The sequence below is a fragment of the Delphinapterus leucas genome, chromosome 6 (assembly GCF_059928025.1).
Source record: "Delphinapterus leucas isolate spDelLeu-1000000601 "Yukka" chromosome 6, BTC_Dleu_Yukka2, whole genome shotgun sequence".
Classification (NCBI taxonomy): domain Eukaryota; kingdom Metazoa; phylum Chordata; class Mammalia; order Artiodactyla; family Monodontidae; genus Delphinapterus; species Delphinapterus leucas.
In genome coordinates this window covers 82,339,146-82,362,012 of record NC_143134.1, presented here as the reverse complement: position 1 = coordinate 82,362,012, position 22,867 = coordinate 82,339,146, and the positions used below count along the sequence as shown (strand labels likewise).

Here is a 22,867-nt window from a genome sequence, read left to right as displayed (position 1 = left end):
AATCCAAATCTCCCAATTTATCCCTCCCCCACCTTGCCCCTTGGCAACTCTAAGTTTGATTTCTACATGTATAACTCTATTTCTGTTTTGTAGCTAAGTTCATTTGTACCACTTTTTTAGATTCCATATATAAGCACTATCATATTTGTCTTTCTCTGTCTGACTTACTTCACTCAGTATGACAGTCTCTAGGTCCATCCATGTTGCTGCAAACGGCATTATTTCTTCTATGGCTAAGTGATATTCCTTTGTATATATGTACCACATCTTCTTTATGCATTCATCTGTCGATGGACATTTAGATTGCTTCCGTGTCCTGGCTATTGTAAATAGTGATGCAATGAACACTGGGGTGCATATATCTTTTCAAATTATGGTTTTCTACAGATAAATGCCCAGGAGTGGGATTGCTGGATCATATGGCAGCTCTATTCTTAGTTTTTTTAAGGAACCTCCATACTGTTCTCCATAGTGGTTATACTAATTTACATTCCCACCAACAGTGTTAGAGGGTTCCCTTTTCTCCACACCCTCTCTGGCATTTACTGTTTGTAGACTTTTTTTTTTTTTTTGTGGTATGTGGGCCTCTCACTGTTGTGGCCTCTCCTGTTGCGGAGCACAGGCTCCGGATGCGCAGGCTCAGCAGCCATGGCTCACGGGCCCAGCTGCTCCGTGGCATGTGGGATCTTCCCGGACTGGGGCACGAACCCGTGTCCCCTGCCTCGGCAAGCGGACTCTCAACCAATGAGCCACCAGGGAAGCCCTGTTTGTAGACTTTTTGATGATGGTCATTCTGACTGGTGTGAGGTGATACCTCATTGTAGTTTCGATTTGCATTTCTCTAATAATTAGTGATGCTGAGAATCTTTTCATGTGTTTTTTAGCCATCTGTATGTCTTCATTGGAGAAATGTCTATTTAGGTCTTCTGCCCATTTTTTGATTGTGTTGTTTTTTTGATACTGAGCTGCATGACCTGTTTGTATATTTTGGAAGTTAATCCCTTGTCGGTTGGTTCATTTGCAAATATTTTCTCCCATTCTGAGGGTTGTCTTTTTGTTTATCGTTTCTTTTGCTGTGCAAAAGCTTTTAAGCTTAATTATTTTTGTTTTTATTTTAATTTTCGTTACTCTAGGAGGTGGATCGAAAAAGATCTTGCTGAGATTTATGTCAAAGAGTGTTCTGCCTACGTTTTCCTCTAAGAGTTTTATAGTATCTGGCCTTACATTTAGGTCTTTAATCCATTTTGAGTTTACTTTTGTGTATGGTGTTAGGGAGTGTTCTAATTTCATTCGTTTACCTGTAGCTGTCCAGTTTTCCCAGCACCACTGATTGAAGAGACTGTCTTTTCTCCATTGTATATTCTTGCCTCCTTTGGGTGACCATAGGTGCATGGGTTTCTCTCTGGACTTTCTATACTGTTCCATCGATCTATATTTCTGTTTTTGAGCCAGTACCATACTGTTTTGATTACCGTAGCTTTGTAGTATAGACTGAACTCAGGGAGCCGGATTGCTCCAGCTCCTTTTTTCTTGCTCAGGATTGCTTTGGCTACTTGTGATCTTTTGTGTTCCCATACAAATTGTAAAATATTTTGTTCTAATTCTGGGGAAAATGCCATTAGTAATTTGATAGGGATCGCACTGAATCTGTAGATTGCCTTGGGTAGTACAGTCATTTTGACAATATTGATTCTTCCAGTCCAAGAACATGGTATATCTTTCCATCTGTGTCATCTCTGATTTCTTTCATCGGTGTCATGTAGCTTTCAGAGTACAGGTCGTTTGCCTCCTTAGGTAGGTTTATTCCTAGGTATTTTATTCTTTTTGATGTGTTGGCAAATGGGACAGTTTCCTTGATTTCTCTTTCTGATCTTTCATTGTTAGTGTATAGGAATGCAAGAGATTTCTGTGTATTAACTTTGTATCCTGCAACTTTAACCAATTCACTGATGAGCTCTAGTAGTTTTCTGAGAGCAGCTTTCGGATTTTCTATGTATAGTATCATGTCATCTGCAAACAGTGACTGTTTTACTTTTTCTTTTCCAGTTTGATTTTTTATTTCCTTTTCTTGTCTGATTGTCATGGTGAATTCCCTATGAGTTATTGACTTTTGAGCTTCTCTGATGATTATGACTCAATAATTATATTTGTGAAACTAAAGTTACAGGTAGAAAAAAACTGTACCCTTTTTTCCAACCTTAACTCTAAACTAAAACTGGAAACACCCCATTATGGGCATAGTATGAAATACTGACTTAAAAGGAGCAACTAATTTAATGACAATACTTATTGCAATAGAGCAGAAAGCCAGAGAAAGTACAAAGGAAAAAAGGTCAGGGAGATATCCACCCACCAATTTTCTAAGTTAGGTTTCTAAGTTAAATTCATTAGTATGAATTTAATCCATTGTTTTATGTGTTACAAACTTCTAGAATAGAGGTAACAATAACACAACTACTAAATTTTAGTCTTATGCTAAATTTAATTTGGAGGAAAAGAGAACATGTTTAAAATTATTTGCACAAGTGAAGAGAAACAGAGGGAAAGGATATAATAGTTTCATAACAAAATAAGACCATAAAGGAAGGGGTGAACACAAGCTGAGTTTGAACCTGGAATGTAAAATGCCATTCTTTATTTCTCAAAAAAGGAGACAGAATATTATATTTGCTAATTTTGTAACTGATGTATAGCATTACATTATTGTAATGTATTGCAATCAAGGAAAGTGAAAAACTTAACTTGCCAAACCTTCCCTTCCAAGGCTGCTGGGAATGAATGACAAATGAAGTAGAACTCTATGAAGCTGAAATGATGCAATACCAACAATTTAAGAAGTATCAAAAGCAATTAGGAAGATCATATGCAACTTGCCATTATTGCAGGTTCATAATTAAGTGCCTCAAGCCAAAGAGATTTATCTCATTTCTCTTGGTTTAAGCATTTTACTCATATTTTACATCAAAGAGAATTTACCTTTTTATTCCCTGAAATGTACTGCTAGCCATGTCTATGATGCCTCCAGTTGGCCTTGTCACTGCTCCAACTAAACCTTTCCCAAAACCTTTAAAGAAACCAGCCGCTCCTTCTTTTTGAGCTCCTGGATAGAAAAAAGACAGAGTTTTAGACAATTGGATTAGGAACGAAAATGGAATCAGTTTATGAAAGCCTTGGTAATATATATCACCCAAAGGAATCACTATACTTGCCTTTGATCGGTTTTGTAACAATTCCTGTTATGCCACTTACAAAACCCTAGAGGAAAAGCACAATTGAAAATTTACAATACTTTGACATGATACCTTGAAGAACCAAGTCTGGCTAACAAAAGAAATGCAAAGATCTGCTTTCTAGATACCATAAGAATTAACATATTTCCTAAGTATTTTATTTAAACAGAATATTTCTGGAGGCTACTGACATGTTTTTTATTATGTCACAACCCATTGCTCCACCAACATCCAAATAATATTTGAGTGAATGAAAGTTTTATGTCTATTTCCTTACTCACAGATCGTGGCTTTAAAAGATATTCCTAAAATGTTCACAACCATGGGAAATTTCTTACAGAAACTAATCCTTTTCCTCCACGAGTGATGCCTTCTCTAAGACCAGCTGGTTGCTTGTTCATGGCTTCTCTTCTCTTCTGTTGGTAGTCTTCATCCATAGTCATAGCTGCTACCCCTTTAGCCATAGCACTGGTGATTTTGGAGGCAGCACCAGCTAATCCACCTAGCAAAATTGTAATACCTTTAGTAAAACAAAACATATCATTACTTTCTAGCATAATCATTCTTGGTAGGCATTCTGTTTCTTACCAACAGCTCCACCAACTAGTGCTTTCAGTCCCAGTGCCATTCCTTCCACAAACTCTTCAGGACCCTGGATGGCTCCCTAAAGGGTCAAAAAAGAATAACAATAAATAAAGTTACGCTTACGTTTAAAGGTAAATTTTTTTTTGGTATAAACAAGGAAAGTAGTAGTGACAAAAAGAATAAAGATGTCCCAGAGAAAGTGATATCAGAAGAAAACTTCACATTAACATAATTCTCAGATATTTCATGACATTCAAAGTACAAAAGATAAAATGTTAGAAGTTGATCCAAACTTAGAAAGGAATATGACTATTCACCAAAGTGTACAAAAGATGCTTACTTGGAGTATATGTTATATTATGAGAAGGTAACCACAAACTACTCTATATAATATTTTAAAAAAGAAATAAAAGCACTTTAATTCTTAATATTTCTAATATTTTAGATTATAGTGTACAAAATAAATACTAGTTTTACTTTATTTTTCATTATCTTCTATGTTTAAAAGTGAAAGTAGGAGAGTTTTGAATGTTTTGACAGAAATTTTTAAGGGACAGAGAACAATCATAATTTTTGCCATTGATTATTAAGATTGTTTCACACAGTGTCAGCTTGCATGGTTATTTTTACTGTCCCACACCACTGTGCAAAGCAAGACTGTGTGTCCATGGGAATCTTCCTTCTACTATAGTACAAATTTTATCCACCTTTAATATTCCAACAGAACACTTAAAATTTGGTATTTCTTAGTAAAGTCTTAAGTTTAAATTCTGAAGAAAAAGGTAAATATTTCTCCCAAGACTTCTCAAAAACCTCTTACCATTGTTTGCTTCAAAATAATGTCCTTTTGTTGTGTTTCCAAAAATCCATTCACAACTACAACTCAAGTTAACAACTGGGGTGATTATTATTATCATTTTTAATTGAAGTACAGTTGATTTACAATGTTGTTTTAGTTACTGGTGTATAGTAAAGTGATTCAGTTATACATATATATACACAAGTGTGTGTATATGTACGTATATATATACTTTTCATATTCTTTTCCATTATGGTTTATTACAGGGTATTGAATACAGTTCCCTGTGCTATACAGTAGGGACCTTGTTGTTTATCTATTTTACATATGGTAATTTGTGTCTGCTAATGGGATGCACTATTTATTCAAAAGTATTAGTGTGATATATTGCACAACACAAGATTAACTATTTTACCTGGTAAGGCTCATAAAAAAATGCTTCTACACCTTCAGAAAATTCTCTAATCAAGCCAAAGGGATTTCCCAAAACATCAAGTCCAAGAATGAGTACATACATCTGCTTAATGGCCTAAAAATGAAATAGAAACATTAGTCAAATCAGATTATCAGACTTAATATTTTTTCCCCTTATATTCAGTACACACATCCAGTTTTTTTTCAGGCTAACACCCTCACCACCAATTTCAGCCTAAACCATATCACCTTATTCATCAGTAGTCTTAGTTTCAAAAAGCAATTTGGTGTTAGAGTACGAGAAATAATATGACCTATTTACATAAAGTTTTAGAATATTCAAAATACTTTTACAACTATGTGTGACAGTTATTATTACTGCCACCATTTTATAGACTAGAGAAACATACAGGTCAAATGATGCCCGGAGCCACGGTGGGTAAACAGCAAAACTGGGATCCAAACCCAGACCTCTTAAGTCATGCTCAGTGATCTGTCCACCATACAACAGCTATCTCAATGCTCTATAAATTATACCACAAAATACAGGAGTCTTCAGAGGTGGACAAAAATCCACTAAAATAATATATCTGTCTGACTAAACAACTTAATTACACTAAAAATGCCCTGTGTTCATCAGTTACTTACTGATAAATAGTTTCCCTTGACCTATTTTTTTAAGTAAGTGAGCTGAATTACTTAGCTAATTATTATTTAAAGATTTACATCTAGTCCACACTGATCCAGGAAAGATTTCTGTCAAAGGCTAAAAGTAGAAAGGCAAAAAACTGAAATGGTGGTTGGGCTCAACTTCTTTCTACAATCCTGAGGGAAAAAACCATGTTTTAAAATTTTGAAACGGCTATTCCCTTCCTGGCCAAATCATTATACCTCTATAGACACATATGGCTTCACCATTTTATCACTTTGTCCCTCTGTAAAATAATCTCAGACAAACCTGTTTTGAATAGTGTCTTATTACTTCAGACTGTAGTTCAGATGTTGTATGGAACTGATAGTTGAGTTCAAAAAATGCAAGCCTGAAAAAAAAAAAACACACAAAAATGTATAAATATATAGAGAAAAGGAGATTGTTTTTAATATTAATGAATGGTTTTATTTTCTTTAGAATTTTTCTCCAAAAAAATTCCTTTTAGTACATTTTCCCATACCAGTCAGAAAATCCACTCCTATATACATCTCTGCATATTCTGGTCAAAGAACCCTCTTAACAATCTGATAAAAGCTATGGATCTTATCTTCAGAAAAGCCATCAATATACACATATTTTCACAGAATTCAGGCATTTTAGAGACCCTTGGGTCCCACTCCTGGACATGAACTATATTTCTCAATTCTGTCCTATCATGGCCCACACAGAAAATGCCTGACGCACTGAGATAAATGGAAGAGGCTGCTCAAGAATGGCCAGGGTTCAGCTGCTGCAGGTCCTGCCTGATCAGCTGACAGCTGAAGAATCACCATCAGTTTATTTATAACCTATTCACAGCATATACCTGGAACCACTAATTGGGAAGTTCTATGCTAAGGATAGGACAGCAGCAAGATTAGAAATCTCATCCTACTTCTGATGTCTTCAAACTTGTGTTTTTAAATTTGACTGTTTCCTAACTTTTATCTAGATTTACAGTTATGTCTTATTAGACTCACTGATTCTTACTACTGTTCTTAATAATAGCTCTAGGTGCTATCTGCAAAGGTCATGCTCATCTAAAGTCTCCACTCAGATTCTCTGTCTCTTTGGTCAGATACTCTAATAGCTTACATTATGACTCACATTAAATTCCTGACTGTAACATTTAAACTGATCCCTTCACTTCTGCTATCATGGCATTCATTTTCGTCTAGTCACATATGCTTTGAAGAGTCTTGATCCCACAGGCCTTAAAGCAACATCTTTTAAGCACCACACATCACATCTTTGGGTATACACAGCTTCTTAGGAATCCTTCCCTAGGCCAAAAAGGCCTTATATAACACACAAACTTGCATGACCTCTGTCCTTCTTTCTTAAGGAAATTATTTAATAATTATTCTGTTACTTAATAGTTAAGGGTTACCAGTTAATATGTTTCTTAAATTATATTCCATTTAACATTTAGCAAAAAACCATATTCAACCTATGATCTGCAATGTACTTTACATACTTTTTCACTTATAAAATTTTAAGGTAAATATAAAATGGACTTTTCATCAATTTATACATTTGAATATTAAACATACTTAAAAACTACATCTTGTACATCTGTAAGAGTGGCACCAATACTCTTCAGCAAAAGATTTAAAGAATGAACTGCTACCAGTCCGTCAGGTTGTTCTGAATCTTTAGCTTCTTCACCACCTGAACTCAGTGAAACACTTAAATGCAACTAAAGAGATAAAGAAAGAAATATTTAAAGCACTTTCTTCATAATGACAGTTTTAACTCTTAAAATTCAATATCATCTTAAATTCACTATACCATAAATAAGATTTCAAAGTTACCTAGATTATATCAAAATTAATAACTGGAATGTTGAAAGAATTTAAAATGTAAACAGCCCTTTAAAAAATTTAAATTCAACCATGTAATGTATGATATTTAGCTCAATCCAATTCTTTTGGTAAACCTAGGAAAATATTAATCTTCATATATTTTTTAATAACATTAACAATCTAGAAGTTGAAATTGTTGAAAATTAACTCAAATATCTCCAAAAGTGAACGTTTCAACTATTAGAATTAAGTTAGCGTGGTAAAGCTAGTTAAAAAGCACTTTTGTATTATATGTATTATATATAGTATAAGTAGTTATACGTAATTTTCTTCAAGTATTATGTAAGTTAACTCATAGAAATTTTATGTTAAGAACTTACTTTTAGTTCCATTCAATCTTCAATTTTAAAATCAAGGTTACTTTATAAATTAATTTCAAACTTATACTAATATCATACACAAAAGTTTGAAAATTGTCACTCAACACCTTAATAGATAGCAAGTTAACATAATGTTAGGTCAAGATGTAAACATATAAACATACTGTAGGTGGCTCCACTATTATTTCCACATGATAAAAAATTATTATAAGAATAAATAATAAAAATTTAAAAGTATCATTCCTTTGTTATTTACTTATATTTGTAATTGTGAAGTTATAGAACTTATATACTATTAAGAATATAATTTAAATGTTGTATTCCCCCAAACAGATCAAATCAATCTGCTATTACCAAGATTATCAAGGACAATAAAAATGACTTATTTTTCCCCTACCTTGATAGGAGATATATGAAAGTATTCATAGAGACTGACTTGTGATGAATCTCCTAATGAAACTATTTTATATTCTTCTTGGAAAGCTTCTGTATCTTTATGAAAAAGCTCAACCTATAAAGGAACATAAAATATTAAAAACATAAGGGATATTTCTGTATAAGTATTAAGCTAATAGCTCACACGCTGCAGAATACTTCCCCATAATATCCAGATTCAACATTGCTCATGATTGGGAACCTACTGCCTTAGAAGGGAAACTAACATCTCTACTGTTAGGAAAGTTCAGTCACTCACAAACTGATAAGCACATCTTCTATGTTTCCATCCAATACGTTAAAAGACACTAAGGTTTTCTTCACGTGACCATAGATTTTATTCCAAAAGGCCACTAATCCAATCCATCAACACTTTCTTAGGAATAATACAATCATAATGTACTTGCAGCTTTTTGATAAATGCATTACTGACATCTACAGAGGTCACTAATATAAATCAAAAAAGGGAAGGCACTGAACGTAATTTTTCATGAAGTGATTAGTGCTTTCATTCTTGATAATCAACACTATTTCTTTTGCAAATGCTCACAAATCTAGTACTTCTGTGTGTTAAGAAACGGCCCAACATTCACATTTTAACTGATTAACAAAAATTTCAAAATGATAACCTTATTAAAAGTATATTTAGAAATTCACTTCTGGGATAATGGTGTAAGGAGATCTTTAGCTCTCCAGAGAAACTGGTAAAATTTATTTAAAAAGACAAACTTTTAAGGCCTCTATACCTAAGGGTATAACCAAATAAAACATCTATTCAAGAAAATCTATAAAAATTTGGTAGGAAAAGTGACTCTGTGGTATTTGAAAAAGGACCATTCTCTCAGTTCCCCCTCCCAACTCAGTTAAGCCAGAACTCCAATCTAGACTGGTGCACCCAAGAACTCAGAGTTCCCTCTCTGCCCCACCTCCAACTGGAAGACTTTCATCTTGGGAGGAACAGAGGTCAGCACTTCTCATCCTGCCCACAGCTACTAGCTGCTGAGCCTAAACTACAGGGGAAGAAGGAGCTTCCCTCTTCTGCCCAGCCTCCACTCAGAGAACAAAGGCTCTACTTGGGTGTGACACCACTGAGAATACTGAGGTCTGATCACCCTTGGCCCACCTCTAGAGCTCCAAAGCTCTGGTCCAGAGATATTGCCTGGGGGTGGGGGTGTATGTGTATGTGGGAGTAGACTTTAAAACAGACAGCTCCTCATCTCTTCCCAAAGAAACTGACTTCATTTACAACAAAATGTAAAGTTCAGGCCTAAGAGTGCTCTAGGAAACAGTGAATGTTGTGGTGAAAGGCAACTGGGAGGAAAATCCTTGATTCAGTGAAGATACAGGTTAAACTGTAGGCCTGTTAAGTTTTTGTGAAAGAAAGAACTGGGGAAAGAGACAGGGGGTTGGAACAAATAGCAAACACTTATCTTCAGATCACTTCCTTCAAAGGAGGCCAAATTTGACTGGATTAGTCTGTAGAGCAATTTATGCCCTAAGGCATTACTGAAAAAACCCAGAGCAATCATCCAGCAATTAGCAGTTGTGATCATGGAAAGAAATGCAAAGAGCCCTGTAAAAACCACTTTTATTCCAGGGTAACTGTGGGTGTCCCAAATCTTCACCTCCCTGAGGAGCAACATCAAAGGCTTAACAATGCAGGGAAAGGTAAGGGTGGGGGTGGGGTAGACTTCAATAAAATAATCCAGCTAGTCACTGAACTAATAAATAAACCAGTAACAATAATAAGCCTTGGAGAAAGGGGGACAAGTACCCAGCACTGTTTCAGTATACAGTTGACCCTCTGTATCCACAAGGTTCCACATCCGTGGATTCAACCAACTGTAGAATGAAAATATAAAAGAAAAAAAAAAATCCAGAAAGTTCCAAAAACCAAAACTTCCATTTGCCACACCCTGGCAACCACTGACATAGCATTTACATTGTACTAGGTATTATAAGTAATCTAAAGATGCTTTAAAGTACATGGAAGATGTGTGTAGGTATATGCAAGGACATCTTACCTTTTATTTGCCTTATCCCTTTTCTCATCAAATATCCTGGCATATCCAAATTTCTAAATTATTAATCAATACAAAAGTAACCCAGAAAAATAAAATAGGAAAAAAGTGATGTAAACATGACTGATTATCCTTTGCCCCTTACTACTGGCCTAAAACCTTTCCTCCTATTTGCTAAGTCATCATAAAAAGGTTATTTGTCTTGCTTCCAACTTCTATAATCTGAAAATGTGATATCTGCCAATGTAGAACGCCGGCAGCATAATAAAAAAATTTTAATTTTTAAAACCATTTTAATACATTTAAGAATGTATAATGTTATAATTTTTTTAAGTCCTCCTCTTTCCCTAATTCTTCCCATCATATTATTAATAAGTCTTACCTCCGTTTTTTCAGTTACTTCAGCTGCTGTCATAAGTTCTGATATAGCATAGACAAACCCAAGATCTAACCTGAGATCCATTTCTTGGATCAACACTTTGAAATACCTATAATACAAGGTGAAAAACATTTAAAAATCATTGATTAACTGCATTAACAAAATTATATAGGAAAAAATATTAGATAAATATTGAAACTTAGAACTTTTTAGGTGAATGAATTAAAAAATGTCACAGCAACACTGTTCATAATGGCAACAAACTCATAATATGAAAATGCCTACAAAGAGGAAATCGGTAAGTAAACTGTGGTATATAGTCACACAAGAGAATACTACATGCTAGTGATAATAAATAAACTCTAGCTACATACAACAAAATAAATTGTAGTAAAAATCTGAATGAAAAAAGCAAGTCCCAGGAATATATTTAGTTAAAAAATTTTTCTTTAATTAGGAAAAATTTTGGCAAAGTAAGAAGCATAATGTTTAGGTACACATAAACAATAAAACAGTATTTTTAAAAGGGAATAAAAATAGTATTTATCTTGGTGATAGGGTGGAGGAAACAAGAAATATGGTAGTGATACATGGATGTTTCTGTCAGTGTTCTATTTTTTGAACTGGGTGGTGACTGAATTGAAAATATTATTTTCTTGTTTCTAAAACAGTATGCAGTAATTAAAGACAACTTAATAGAGAAAACAAATAAAAAAGAAAATAACAAAATACACACAATTCAGAAATGACTATTGTTAATACCTAGGTATAATTCATTTGGAGCTTTCTGACTCTCCAAGATTATGAAATAATTGATTTTTCCTATGACCTTTATAATTTAATATTTTACACTTAAATCTTTGACTCATCTGAAATTTATTTATTTAAGAGTACAATTAACTCATATTTAAATTAAAACATTAAATGCACACACAATAAATGTACTAAGACGCTTACTTAATACGTGATATCTGCGAATGTCCTGCAGATCTCATGACAATACTGACATCTGTAAAGGGCTTTGGTGCTGTAAAGATTAATAAATATGATTAATGATGCTTTAAACAAAAGATAAGCATTTTCTTGCAATTTAATACACATCACAGTGGACAACTAAATTATTTACTAAATCATGAGTATCAATTAAAATTAGTGATATCTGTAAGATCTATCACAACCTTAATTTCAGACTCCAGGATTGTTTTTTTAATTATCTGTATTCACTCTAAGGTTAACTGATCCTTTAAATTAGTGATTTTAAACCAGAAGTATGCATTAGAATCATTAGGAAGTCTTTGTGAAAACAGATTCAGGGTCTTATCTTTTTATTCAAAGGTCCTAGTGGCTTCTAAATTAGGGGTTTACAAATTAGTAATCTTTTTTAAAAATTAATATCTCTAAACATTATATATATATTTCTAAATAATCTTTTCTTCAGTATTCACTCAGTTTTATTGAAGTTAGTTGAGTACTTCCTGGTTTTTTTTCAAGCTGTTTAATTTTCCAGTAATCCTATAGACACTAAACTTGAGAATGGTTTCACTTCATATTTTTAAAGTAAAAGAAACCAAATAGCTAATACAACCATTTTTATGGCAATGTAAAAATACAAACAAACCTGAATCCATGGTGACCGACTTAGGAGGTTTAATGGGGTAAAACACAAATGGAAATATAGCACCATGTATCTGGTTTTGGATCTAAGAAAACAAACAACAGGTCAGTATATTAATATGTTAATTATAGAACCTGACTGGAATAACAAAATTTAAGAAGTACAAGGAATCAAAAACTCTAGTCCAACAATGAAACTTAAGTACTAGAGAAAACAGACTATGCGAATACATTTATTGCCATATTCCTTTAGAATATAATTTGACTATCTTTTCAAACTCACCTGTATTCTGTAAATTTGAATTCTAAATGATGATTGATGTGCAGATGTGCTATATTCTACTTTTAATGCTGGAAGGTAATTTCTTCTTATAGCTATTACATGTGGCTGCAGAATTTTCATGTTAGTACCACTAGGTGTGAAGCGAACCTGAAAAATATGCCCATACACACACACAAACACATGGAATTTCTCTTTATTTATTAATTGATTAAAATTAGAAATCTGTATCAAAAAACTTTAAAGATAATATTAAATAGTAGGCTAAATATTTGATGAGATTTTGACTGAGATCTTTATACTCCATATCCATACAATTCACAGAAATATTCACATAATCCTTATAACTTGGTTTTATCACTTTTTATAAAACTTTACTAAAATTTATCAAAAAAGTAAAGCGATAAAAGAAAAAAGTTTTAAAAATAAAATAAAGCAACTTATTGCCTTCTTGTTAACCAAGGAGTAGATCGTTAGCGGCTTAAGAAAGTCTGAATCTTGATACAGAGAACTATCCCTTTAAAATATTCTATATAAAGTATGTATAATAGGATTCATTGTTTTGTAAGCAAACTAGTCTCTCCTTAAAAACTAACTTGTGATTCATCTAATTACAACAGATAAAAATTAATATCAGTACTTAAAAATATTACCGGAATGTTAGTGTCCAACTCAATAACCTTATCTTCTGATGGTGAAGATTCAGTATATTCCTTAAATTCTTTCTCTAACTTCTCAGTGTGCTTTACACTCATTGGCTTCCATCTTGCCTTCTTCTTGGGTTTTGTCTCCCAAACCACATCAGAACTTATATATGAAAGCAAAAATCATGGTACTAATTTATAAACATTTTCATTTTATCTGGTTTATTACATGAATTACCATTACTGAAAAACCTTCAGTAAATTTTTGCAATATCCCTAGTTGTAAGCAAGCACATTACAAGTTTAAAAACATGAATTCATTCAACCAGTACTTATTAAACTCCTATTTAGGCACTATTCTAGGTGGCAGGGAGATTATCAGTGAACATTTCTGCCATTTTGGAGCTTTCTTTTACCTGAGGAGTGATAGACAATAAATAGTAAATTAGCATCTTTTATTAGGAGCTGAAAATGCTTTTGAAAGAAGAAAAAGTAGACGGGGTAAATTTGATGTGGAGTACGGGGATATGCAAAGTGGCAGGGGTTGCAGCATCAGAAAAGGGTGGCCACCAGAGGTGTCATTAAGAAGGCGAGATTTCAACAGTCTTAAAGAAGATGAGGGAGTTATCCAGCACAGAAGAGAAGAACAACATTTCAGGTAGAGAGACAAGCTAGAGCAAAGACTCCAAGCAGAGCATGCCTGTAGTCATCCAGGTAGAAGAGCAAGGAGGCCGGCATGCCTGGAACACATTAAGAGTAGAAGATGAAGTAAGACAGATAATGAGAGGCAAAATAACGTAAAGCCTTGAGGATACTGTAAAGACTCCGAGTTTTATTCTGAGATGAGGACCCACTGAAAGATTATGAGAAGATAATCAGCCACATAGTCTGACTTAAGGTTTAAGAATGTACTATGTGCTGGAGTGGGAAGAAAGAAAAAAAAGGGATGAAGACTAGAACAGGAAAACTTGTTAGGAATGTAATGTAGTAAGCCAGGAGAAAAACGGTGATGGCTCTTCCTGCGGTGGTCTAAGAGTGAGGCAGTACAAAGTGGTCAGATTCTACGTGTGTTTTGAAGCTAGATCCAAAACACTACTTTTAGATGGATTAGACGTGGGGTGTAAGATAAAGAGAGGAATCAAAGATGATTCCAAAGTTTTTGGCCTGAGCAGCTGGAAGAATGTAGTTGTCATTAACTCCAGTGGGAAAGCAGGTTTTGGTAGAAGGAGATCAGGAGTTTGGTTTTACATACTACAAAGCTTAAGAAGTCTCTTAGATACCTGAGTAAAGATTTTATGTAAGTCGTTGGATAGATAAGTCTGGAGTTCAGGACAAAAGTCTGGCTGAAGATATATTTTTAGAAGTTTTTGGCATATATATGGTATTTGAAATCAAAACTGAAACAGAGAAGAGGACTAAGGTCTGAGAGCCTCAAGGTACCCAATATTAAGCAGTTGAGAAAAAGACAAGCAAGCAACAAGTAAGAATAAGAAATGTTGGAACAGAAAGAAAAACCAAGGTGGTGAGATATCCTGGATGTAACATCAAGGACACTGAATCAAGAAGGGATCTGTGTTAAATGTTATAAACATAATCAATACAAAGACTGGTAATTGTACACTGGACCTGGCAATACTTAGGTCTCTGGTGATCTTACCAAGACCAGTTTCATGGTATACTGAAAGCAAAAACCTGTTTGGAATAGTTAAAAGAAAAATGGGTAAAAAAAGAATTGGAGATAGTGAATATATCTTCTGTAATAGATTAACACTCCTAAGGGGTTTGGCTATAAAGTAAAGCAAAGAAATGTGCAGTAGGTAGCAGGAAAAGTGGGTCCAAGAGAATTTTTTTTTAGTTGAAAGAAATTACACTGGTTGGAACAATTCAATAGAGAGCCAAAAATTATTGAGGTAGGAGAAAAAAAGAAGAGAATTGCTGGATCAATGTCTCAAGAGGCAAGAGTGAATGAAATATAGTGCAAAAGTAGAAACGTATGTTTAAATAGGAGCACATACAATGTACCTATGATAACTAGGAAATGTGTCACTGCAATATGTAGGTAAAAAACATTGGTGCACAGGAAGCTGAGATATTGGGAGTGGGTCTTTGGACGTTCCCTTTTGATTGTGTCAGTTTACTTGGTGAAGTAAGATGCAAGGCAGTGAGCTGAGAGAGAATGGAGGTTTAAAAAGAGATAAAGTGTGAAACAGTAATCTAGGAGAGACAGTGAATGGAACAAATCTAACTTACTAAAAAATTGCTATAAGACTTAAATGCAGAATTTAAAAATCTTTCCACATTCTAAAATTATTTCACTTGTTTTGCTTACTGAAGTATGTAAGTTATTTAATTTTATTTATTCTATTTGTTTATTCCTTCTAAAATTTATGTTCACTTAATAAACAGAAAGGTAGAAACCATGTATTAATCCCCTTTGCATTCACATCATTTAGCATAGGAGATAGCACATATCAGGTTTCACAGGCTTAAAATCTGTTATCTATTTGACATTTTAATTTAAGTAATAAACATACTTTTTTGAGAACAAAAAAAATTTCTAAGAAAATAGTTTTAACATGCCTTTTTACTTATTTATTCATTTGGCCACGCCGAGTGGCATGCAGGATCTTAGTTCCCTGACCAGGGATTGAACCCGTGCCCCCTGCAGAGGAAGTACAGCGTCCTAACCACTGGACTGCCAGGGAATTCCCTTTAATATGACTTTTTAAATGGCATGGATAGCATTCAAGGAGAAGTCAGGGGCATTTCTAGATGAATTTACATAGAAAAACAAAGTCAAATCTGTATCATATACCTTTAATTTATATATTTATTTGAGAGTTTAACTCAAGTAAAGGATTAAAACTACATTATCCTTGTTATACAGACTGCAATATAGAAACGCTCTCAAATTTGGCAGTAATATACATAAATTAATTTTAAGTGTTTATAAACAGGAATATTAAGTGCAAAAGGGAAAGAAAGAGTTTTACTGGTGATGACTTATGTGGGAAATGGTAAATACAGTATTATCTTATTAGACCTTAAAGTGCCAAGGTCAAAGTAGAAAGTGATTAGAAAGTGAAATGTACAGTGTGGGGAATATAGTTAATAATAATATAATATCTTCGTATGGCGACACATGGTAACTAGACTTATTGTGATCACTGTAATGAACAGAAATACTGAATCACTATGTTATGTACCAGGAACTAACATAGTGTTGCAGATCAAATGTACTTCAAAAACAAACAAACCAACTCATAGAAAAAGATTAGATTTGTGGTGTACCCTGCACTGTGGTAGGCGGTAATGAACAGTTAAACATTTCCTTATGACATATTAAAGAAAGAAAATATACCTTTGATAAGTTGAATAAATCTAATTTTTAGAGAGCTGGGAAAATCAACAACATGATGAGATAAATTTGATTTTTGGTATGTCTTTATCTCAAAAGGCAAAAAAAAAGCATCAAAGCACTTTTAAATTAGCATTACCTCAGATTAGTATCAATGAATAGTCAAAACAGAAAATTTAAACTAACTCATTTTAGATTTTACAATCACCACTCTTAATGATTAAGAACTGATCACTTAAATGTATCCAAATTTTAACACATCTAACCTTGTAATGCCAATATAGGCTACTTCTTGCTTTGTATAATTGTTGACAAGAGAAATTCCAACATCTTGTAATGCCAACACAATTTCTTGCTCTGCTAACTCTGCTTTCTCACTTTCATATGTCGCTTTAAATACCCTTGGATCTTCAGTGAATAAAATAATGCGTTGTAAGCCTTCAAAGAATGAAACTAAATAAATGGTCTTTTCCTCCAGATTTATAGGTGTCATCATATCCTGAAACAAAATCATCAAAAAAATAAAAAATTAGAGTTTGGTCACATCCAACATGAAATCTAGATTCCACATTTGAAAAGTGAGAATAGTAATGGCACTTCGTTCCCAGGGTTGAACAAAATAAATTAGTAATTGTATAACATTTGGAAATTTACATAATTAAAATCAGTTGATGACAGCTTCTGCCATCATCATTATGAAGTCAGGAAGACAGGTCAACTGTTCTTTTAATACCACAGTAAAATCTAATTAAATAGTCTCCCTTTCTAGGCTAATCAATAACACAAAATTTTATTTTCTCTGATTTATTATAAGACTAATCAGTGTGTTATGCATTAAAAGTTGTTCAGTCAGAAATTCATATTTCCTTGTAGAGCTGAACTAAATAAGATAAAGAATATCTGACACCTCAGTTGCATGCTCTACAAAGCACAAATACTACAGGGTTAATTCTGCAGGAAGCCTTATATATAAGTATTGTGCTGATATCAGGGTCTTCAGTTTCAGTAATTAACTTCTAATAATTAACTGTCAGCAATGAATTTCTAGTTAAGTGAACACTCTGATTAACAGGAAATTATAATATATAGTACACATTCATGTTATAATCCACTAAAATTAAAAATGAGTTGTTACCACAGTCATGTTACTTATAACACTTTCTAAAATAAAATACATAGTACTAAAACTACATTAAGATATAAATAAACTAATTTCCAAATAATTCTGAAGTTTTTCTAATATTTACACTGGATTACAGATTTACCTTTATAAACTTGATCTATCATTTTGATATAAATATTATGCTATAAATACGCAAAAGTACTAATCAACAGGTCAAATATTTGATTATTTTTTATATTAAAATGAAGTCTTTTTTCCTGAATAAACCTAATAATCATGAATTTAAAAAATAAAGTTAGGCCAATTATGGGCAGCCCTCTCAAATACATTCAAAGAACACTGGATTCCGCAAGAGCAACACTGAAAAGACAATGAAAAAATACCATCAATGTGCTAAGAGAAAACAATTCAGAACCCAGAATTCCTTACTCAGCAAAAATATCCTTCAGTGAAGAAAAGTATAGGAAACAAAGATGCCTAAAGACAAATGAAAACTACTAAATATCATCATCAACAGAGACTCACTCAAGGAAATTCTATAGGAGGAATTAAACACTGGCAAAGGAAAGTGATCCAAGGTGAGTGTCTGAAGCAAGAAAGGAATGTTATGTAAATAAAATAGCACTTATGTGGGAGAAAACATTTTACAAAATTCAATATCCAGGCATAATAAAAATTTTTGGCAAACAAAGACTAGATGAGAAGTTGTTTAACCTCTTATCAAACCCCCCAAACAAACACACACACCATACTTTGGCAAAGATCCCACTTAAAGGTAAATATTGAAGTTATATAACTTGAGACCAGAAATAAGGCAAAGACATGTGTTAATATCAGTTTTATTGAACAGTATATAGAGATGCTAGCCAGTCCAGTAAGGCAAAAAGAAATTAAAGATGAAAGGACTGAAAAGGAGAAAACAAAACTCTCATTATTTCTAAGTGTCATGATTGTCCATACGGAAAAATAAAAAACAAATAATCACTATTAATAAGAGAATTCAGTGAATTTTCTGGATAAAAAAATCAACACACAAAATGCCATTACACTCCCCTATGCTAACAAGCTTAATTTTAAAAAGATACCAGGGGTTTCTGCTCTGGCAACTGATGACTAGGTGGTCCTGGACCAACACTCTTCCTAACAGCAAAAGCTGGACAAAATCTAAAAAGGAAAAATATGTGTTTGAAAAGACAGAAAAGTTACCAAGGTAGTGAGAATGGGGCCAAGATCTGAGAGAGAAAGAAAGCCAATAAAAGTGAACTTTGTATTCAGAGTTCACAAGTGCCAGTTCTAAAAGTAGAAGCAAACACTGAGAGCTTAAGAAAAACATTAAAATTGGGAGTCTCATGTTTGGAAGGACCAAAACTGGAGTGCAGGGCATACCAAAAAGAATGGTCAACAGCTTAGGCTTTTAGTTGAGTCCCCAAAGGGCGACACTTTAGGTGCCAGGGTAAACTGGAAATGCACAAGTCCTCACAAGGACTGAAGACCAGGTTCAGATAATTTCAGTCCCCATTAAGGTACTCTCCCCCTAGACTAGCTACCTTACAAAGGTAAAATCACATGTTCTTAAGAGAAAGGGAACATCATATGGAGCCTCCAATTACCTTTAAAATTTTTCATATACTATGTCCAGCACACAGGCAAAAATAAACATGCATAAAGTATGGATTTGAGTGAAAAACAAGAAAAAAAAGAAAATATAAAAATATCCATATGAAATCTAGATATTGAAATTGTCAGATAGGCTTCAAAGTAGTTATGATCAAAACATTCAAGAAATTATGTAACAAGACAGAATGTTGGAACAAAAACTTCTACAATAAAAGTCTTAGAACTCATCATTTCAATAACTACAATTAAGAACTCCATGGATGATTTTAAGAGCAGATTAGATACAGCGAGAGAAGTATAGTGAAAAATAGGTCAGAAGAAAATATCCATACTGAAGGAAGGAGAGAAAAAGATGAAACAATACAGAACAACACATAAAAGTCATGAGACATGATGAAAAGTCTAACATTTATGTAATAGTGAATTCCAAAGATAAAGAGAAAAAAAGAGGTGCCAACCCTGAAATTTGATATCCAGCAGAAATACTCCACTAAAAACAGGGCAAAATAAAGACATGTCCAGAATGAAACTGATAGAACAGTCATCAGCTGCAGACTCTGACAGATGCAGTGCTGGCTCTGCCGCATCAGTAAGCAAGGATGTCACAGGCATCAGCCATTGCAGCCACTCCCCACGGTGAGCTGGCGAGCCCTGCGGACACTCACGAAGAATACCTGCCATCTAGCAGCCATCGGACTGCAGCCACTCCCCCCGGTGAGCCCTGAGGAAACTCAGGATGTGAAAACACGGGATACTGGCCCGAGATAGCTGAGGTGCATATTAAAGGAATGATTTCAGTGAGCCCAGACTCTTGCGTCTTCCTATACACAGAAAAGTGCTAAATTCCTTAACCTGGGATATCTGGTTTTCTTTAATTAACAATAATCTTTTGATGTTCCTGACTACCTGCCCTTTGTTGTAAAGCTTCTATATAACCTGGCTTCCCCTATTGCCTCCTCGGAGCTGTTCTCTCAGGGTTACTCGAGATGCTGCCTCCCGGGCTTGAAGTCCTAAAAGCTCCCGCCCAATAAAACATAACTCTCAACTTTTAGGTTGTGAATAATTTTTTAGTCAACAACTCACACTAAAAAAATAGTAAAGAGAAGAAAAATGAACCCAAACAGAAGTATGGAGATGCAGGCAGAAATGAGAAGTGGCAAAAGGAGAAATATGTGGGTTAATTTAAATGGAATACTAATTGTAGAAAGCAGTAATAATACTTCTTATGGGAGTTAACCTACTTAGAAATAAATCACACAACAATATTACATAAGACAGAAGGAGTAAATGGAGTTAAAGAGTTCTAAAGTCCTCACATTACTGGGAAAGTGGTACAAGTACTAATTTACAGCAGGTTTTAATAAGTCAAGAATGAATGCTGTAATATAGTAGGAAGCTAAAGCTTTAGGCTTCTGTTAATGTGATGATCTTTTTGTGTCCCTTGCAGAAAACCTACAAGCTATGCTCATGGGTTGTTATAAGAGATATCTGCTACTGTGGGGTAGGGCTTCTAGGTCAAGGGGGCTCATAACACACCCAGTGAGCTTTGTTTTCCCTCACATCAAAGCTGTTGTTTGAAGTGACCAAAGAGAATACCTCCTAAACTTGTTTGATGCTCCCTGCTGGTATGCTGTGTTTCCTGGCCTGTATCCACCCAAGCAGGCAGTTGTAAACTGTGGCCTATGGTAGTTTTGTAAGTCTGAATGTTTAAGCCTAAAAAGATACTGTGGTGGGCGCTGTAATATTACATACTGATAAAAGAATCAATTTAACAAAAAGACATAACAATTCTTAATTTGTATCTACCTAATCACATAGTTTCAAAATATAAGAGCCCAAATTAACAAAACCAAAAAAGGAATGTGTAAATCCATGATTTTAACCACCACTCTCCAAGTAACAGAACAAGCAAACAAAAAATTTAATGAGATAGATTTAAACAATTCAACAAAACTTGAATAAATCAACATATATATGTAACAGGGAACAGCCGATTTTGACTCCTTGCTGGATCTCTTTCTTTGACTTTAACCTTTGCTTTTTGTTGCTTTTGTTATTATAATCATACATAATGGCCTGCCTCAGGGAACCCTGCCTCTCTGCCTGAACCTTAAACTAAAGTACCTCTGTTCAGCTCACAGAGAGACAATCTGACCCTGCCCACCTGTGAATGGCTGCAGAAAAGAAGAAACTTAACACATTCCCTCCCCAATGAAGGCCACTGTGAGGAGATGTTTTGCAAGATAAATGGGCTTTTTACTTTAGCTCCTAACCTCCTCCCCCTCTCTGTTCTATAAAAGAAACTGGCATCCAGATCCCAACAAGATGGTTTTTTGGGCCACTAGTCCGCCATCTTCTCAGTCTGCTGACTTTCTGAATAAAGTCGTTATTCCTTGCCTAAACACCTCCCAGGGCTTCCCTGGTGGTGCAGTGGTTGAGAATCTGCCTGCCAATGCAGGGGACACGGGTTCGAGCCCTGGTCTGGGAAGATCCCACATGCCGCGGAGCAACTAAGCCCGTGCGCCACAGCTACTGAGCCTGAGCGTCCGGAGGCTGTGCTCCGCAACAAGAGAGGCCGCGACAGTGAGAGGCCCGCGCACCGCAATGAAGAGTGGCCCCTGCTCACCGCAACTAGAGAAAGCCCCTGCACAGAAACGAAGAGCCAACACAGCCATAAATAAATAAACAAATAAATTTATAAACACCTCCCAATTTACTGGCCTGTCGTGTGGCGAGCAGAGCGAGCTTGGACCTGGTAACACATAGAATACTGTAACCAACAACTACAGAATACATATTTTTTTCAAATACACATAAAATATTTACAAAAATTGACCACATGCTGGCCTACAAAGTCAATTTCAATAAATTCCAAAAAATTGAATCAGAGTATGTTCTCTAGTCACAGTGGGATTAAGTTAGAAATAAACAAACAAAACTAGAAAATACTTCTGAAAAGTGATAACCTAAGTAACCATGAAGCCAAAATATAAAAATAAGTCACAATGAAATTTAGAAAATATTTTTAACTAAAAAATAAGTAACATAAAACACAGGAAAATTTGTGAGATAAAATTAATACTGTTTTTGGTAGGAAGTTCGTGACTTTAAGTGACTTGAAATAAGAAGTGAAGAAGGTCTAAAAAGCAATGATCTAGGTATCTGCTGGTATCTGCTATGAACTCATTTGCCCCCTCCCCCAATTCACATGCTAACGTCTCAACTTCCAATGTGACTGTGTTAGGACATAGGGCCTTTATGGAGGTTATTAAGGTTAAATGACATCCTGGGGGAGGGGGAAGGTGTAAATAGGGTTCTGATCCAACAGTATTAGTTTCCTTATAAGAGACACCAGAGGGCTCGCTCACTCTCTCTTTGCCATGTGAGGACACAGCAAGAAGGCAGTCATCTGCAAGCCACGAAGAGGCCTCACCAGATTCACCAGAACCTGACCATGCTGGCACTCTGATCTCAAGCTTCTAGCCTCCAGAA

The 22,867-nt window shown here is 34.6% G+C and overlaps 1 protein-coding gene across 7 annotated transcripts in view; it reads right to left on the bottom strand.

Annotated features, from left to right (window-relative positions):
• VPS13A (vacuolar protein sorting 13 homolog A) overlaps nt 1–22,867 on the bottom strand; it is a 273,758-nt gene that overhangs the window by 65,023 nt on the left and 185,868 nt on the right. For all 7 annotated transcript variants that reach the window (XM_089913319.1, XM_089913320.1, XM_022573468.3 and 4 more), the window contains 14 exons: nt 16,902–17,134; nt 13,287–13,440; nt 12,637–12,783; nt 12,358–12,439; nt 11,697–11,766; nt 10,743–10,848; nt 8,302–8,415; nt 7,273–7,418; nt 5,987–6,068; nt 5,030–5,143; nt 3,819–3,894; nt 3,569–3,732; nt 3,210–3,255; nt 2,977–3,100 (listed from right to left, as the gene is read on the bottom strand). In XM_089913319.1, coding sequence (XP_089769445.1) covers nt 2,977–3,100; nt 3,210–3,255; nt 3,569–3,732; nt 3,819–3,894; nt 5,030–5,143; nt 5,987–6,068; nt 7,273–7,418; nt 8,302–8,415; nt 10,743–10,848; nt 11,697–11,766; nt 12,358–12,439; nt 12,637–12,783; nt 13,287–13,440; nt 16,902–17,134 — 1,658 coding nt within the window. The remainder of the gene's footprint in view (nt 1–2,976; nt 3,101–3,209; nt 3,256–3,568; nt 3,733–3,818; nt 3,895–5,029; nt 5,144–5,986; nt 6,069–7,272; nt 7,419–8,301; nt 8,416–10,742; nt 10,849–11,696; nt 11,767–12,357; nt 12,440–12,636; nt 12,784–13,286; nt 13,441–16,901; nt 17,135–22,867) is intronic.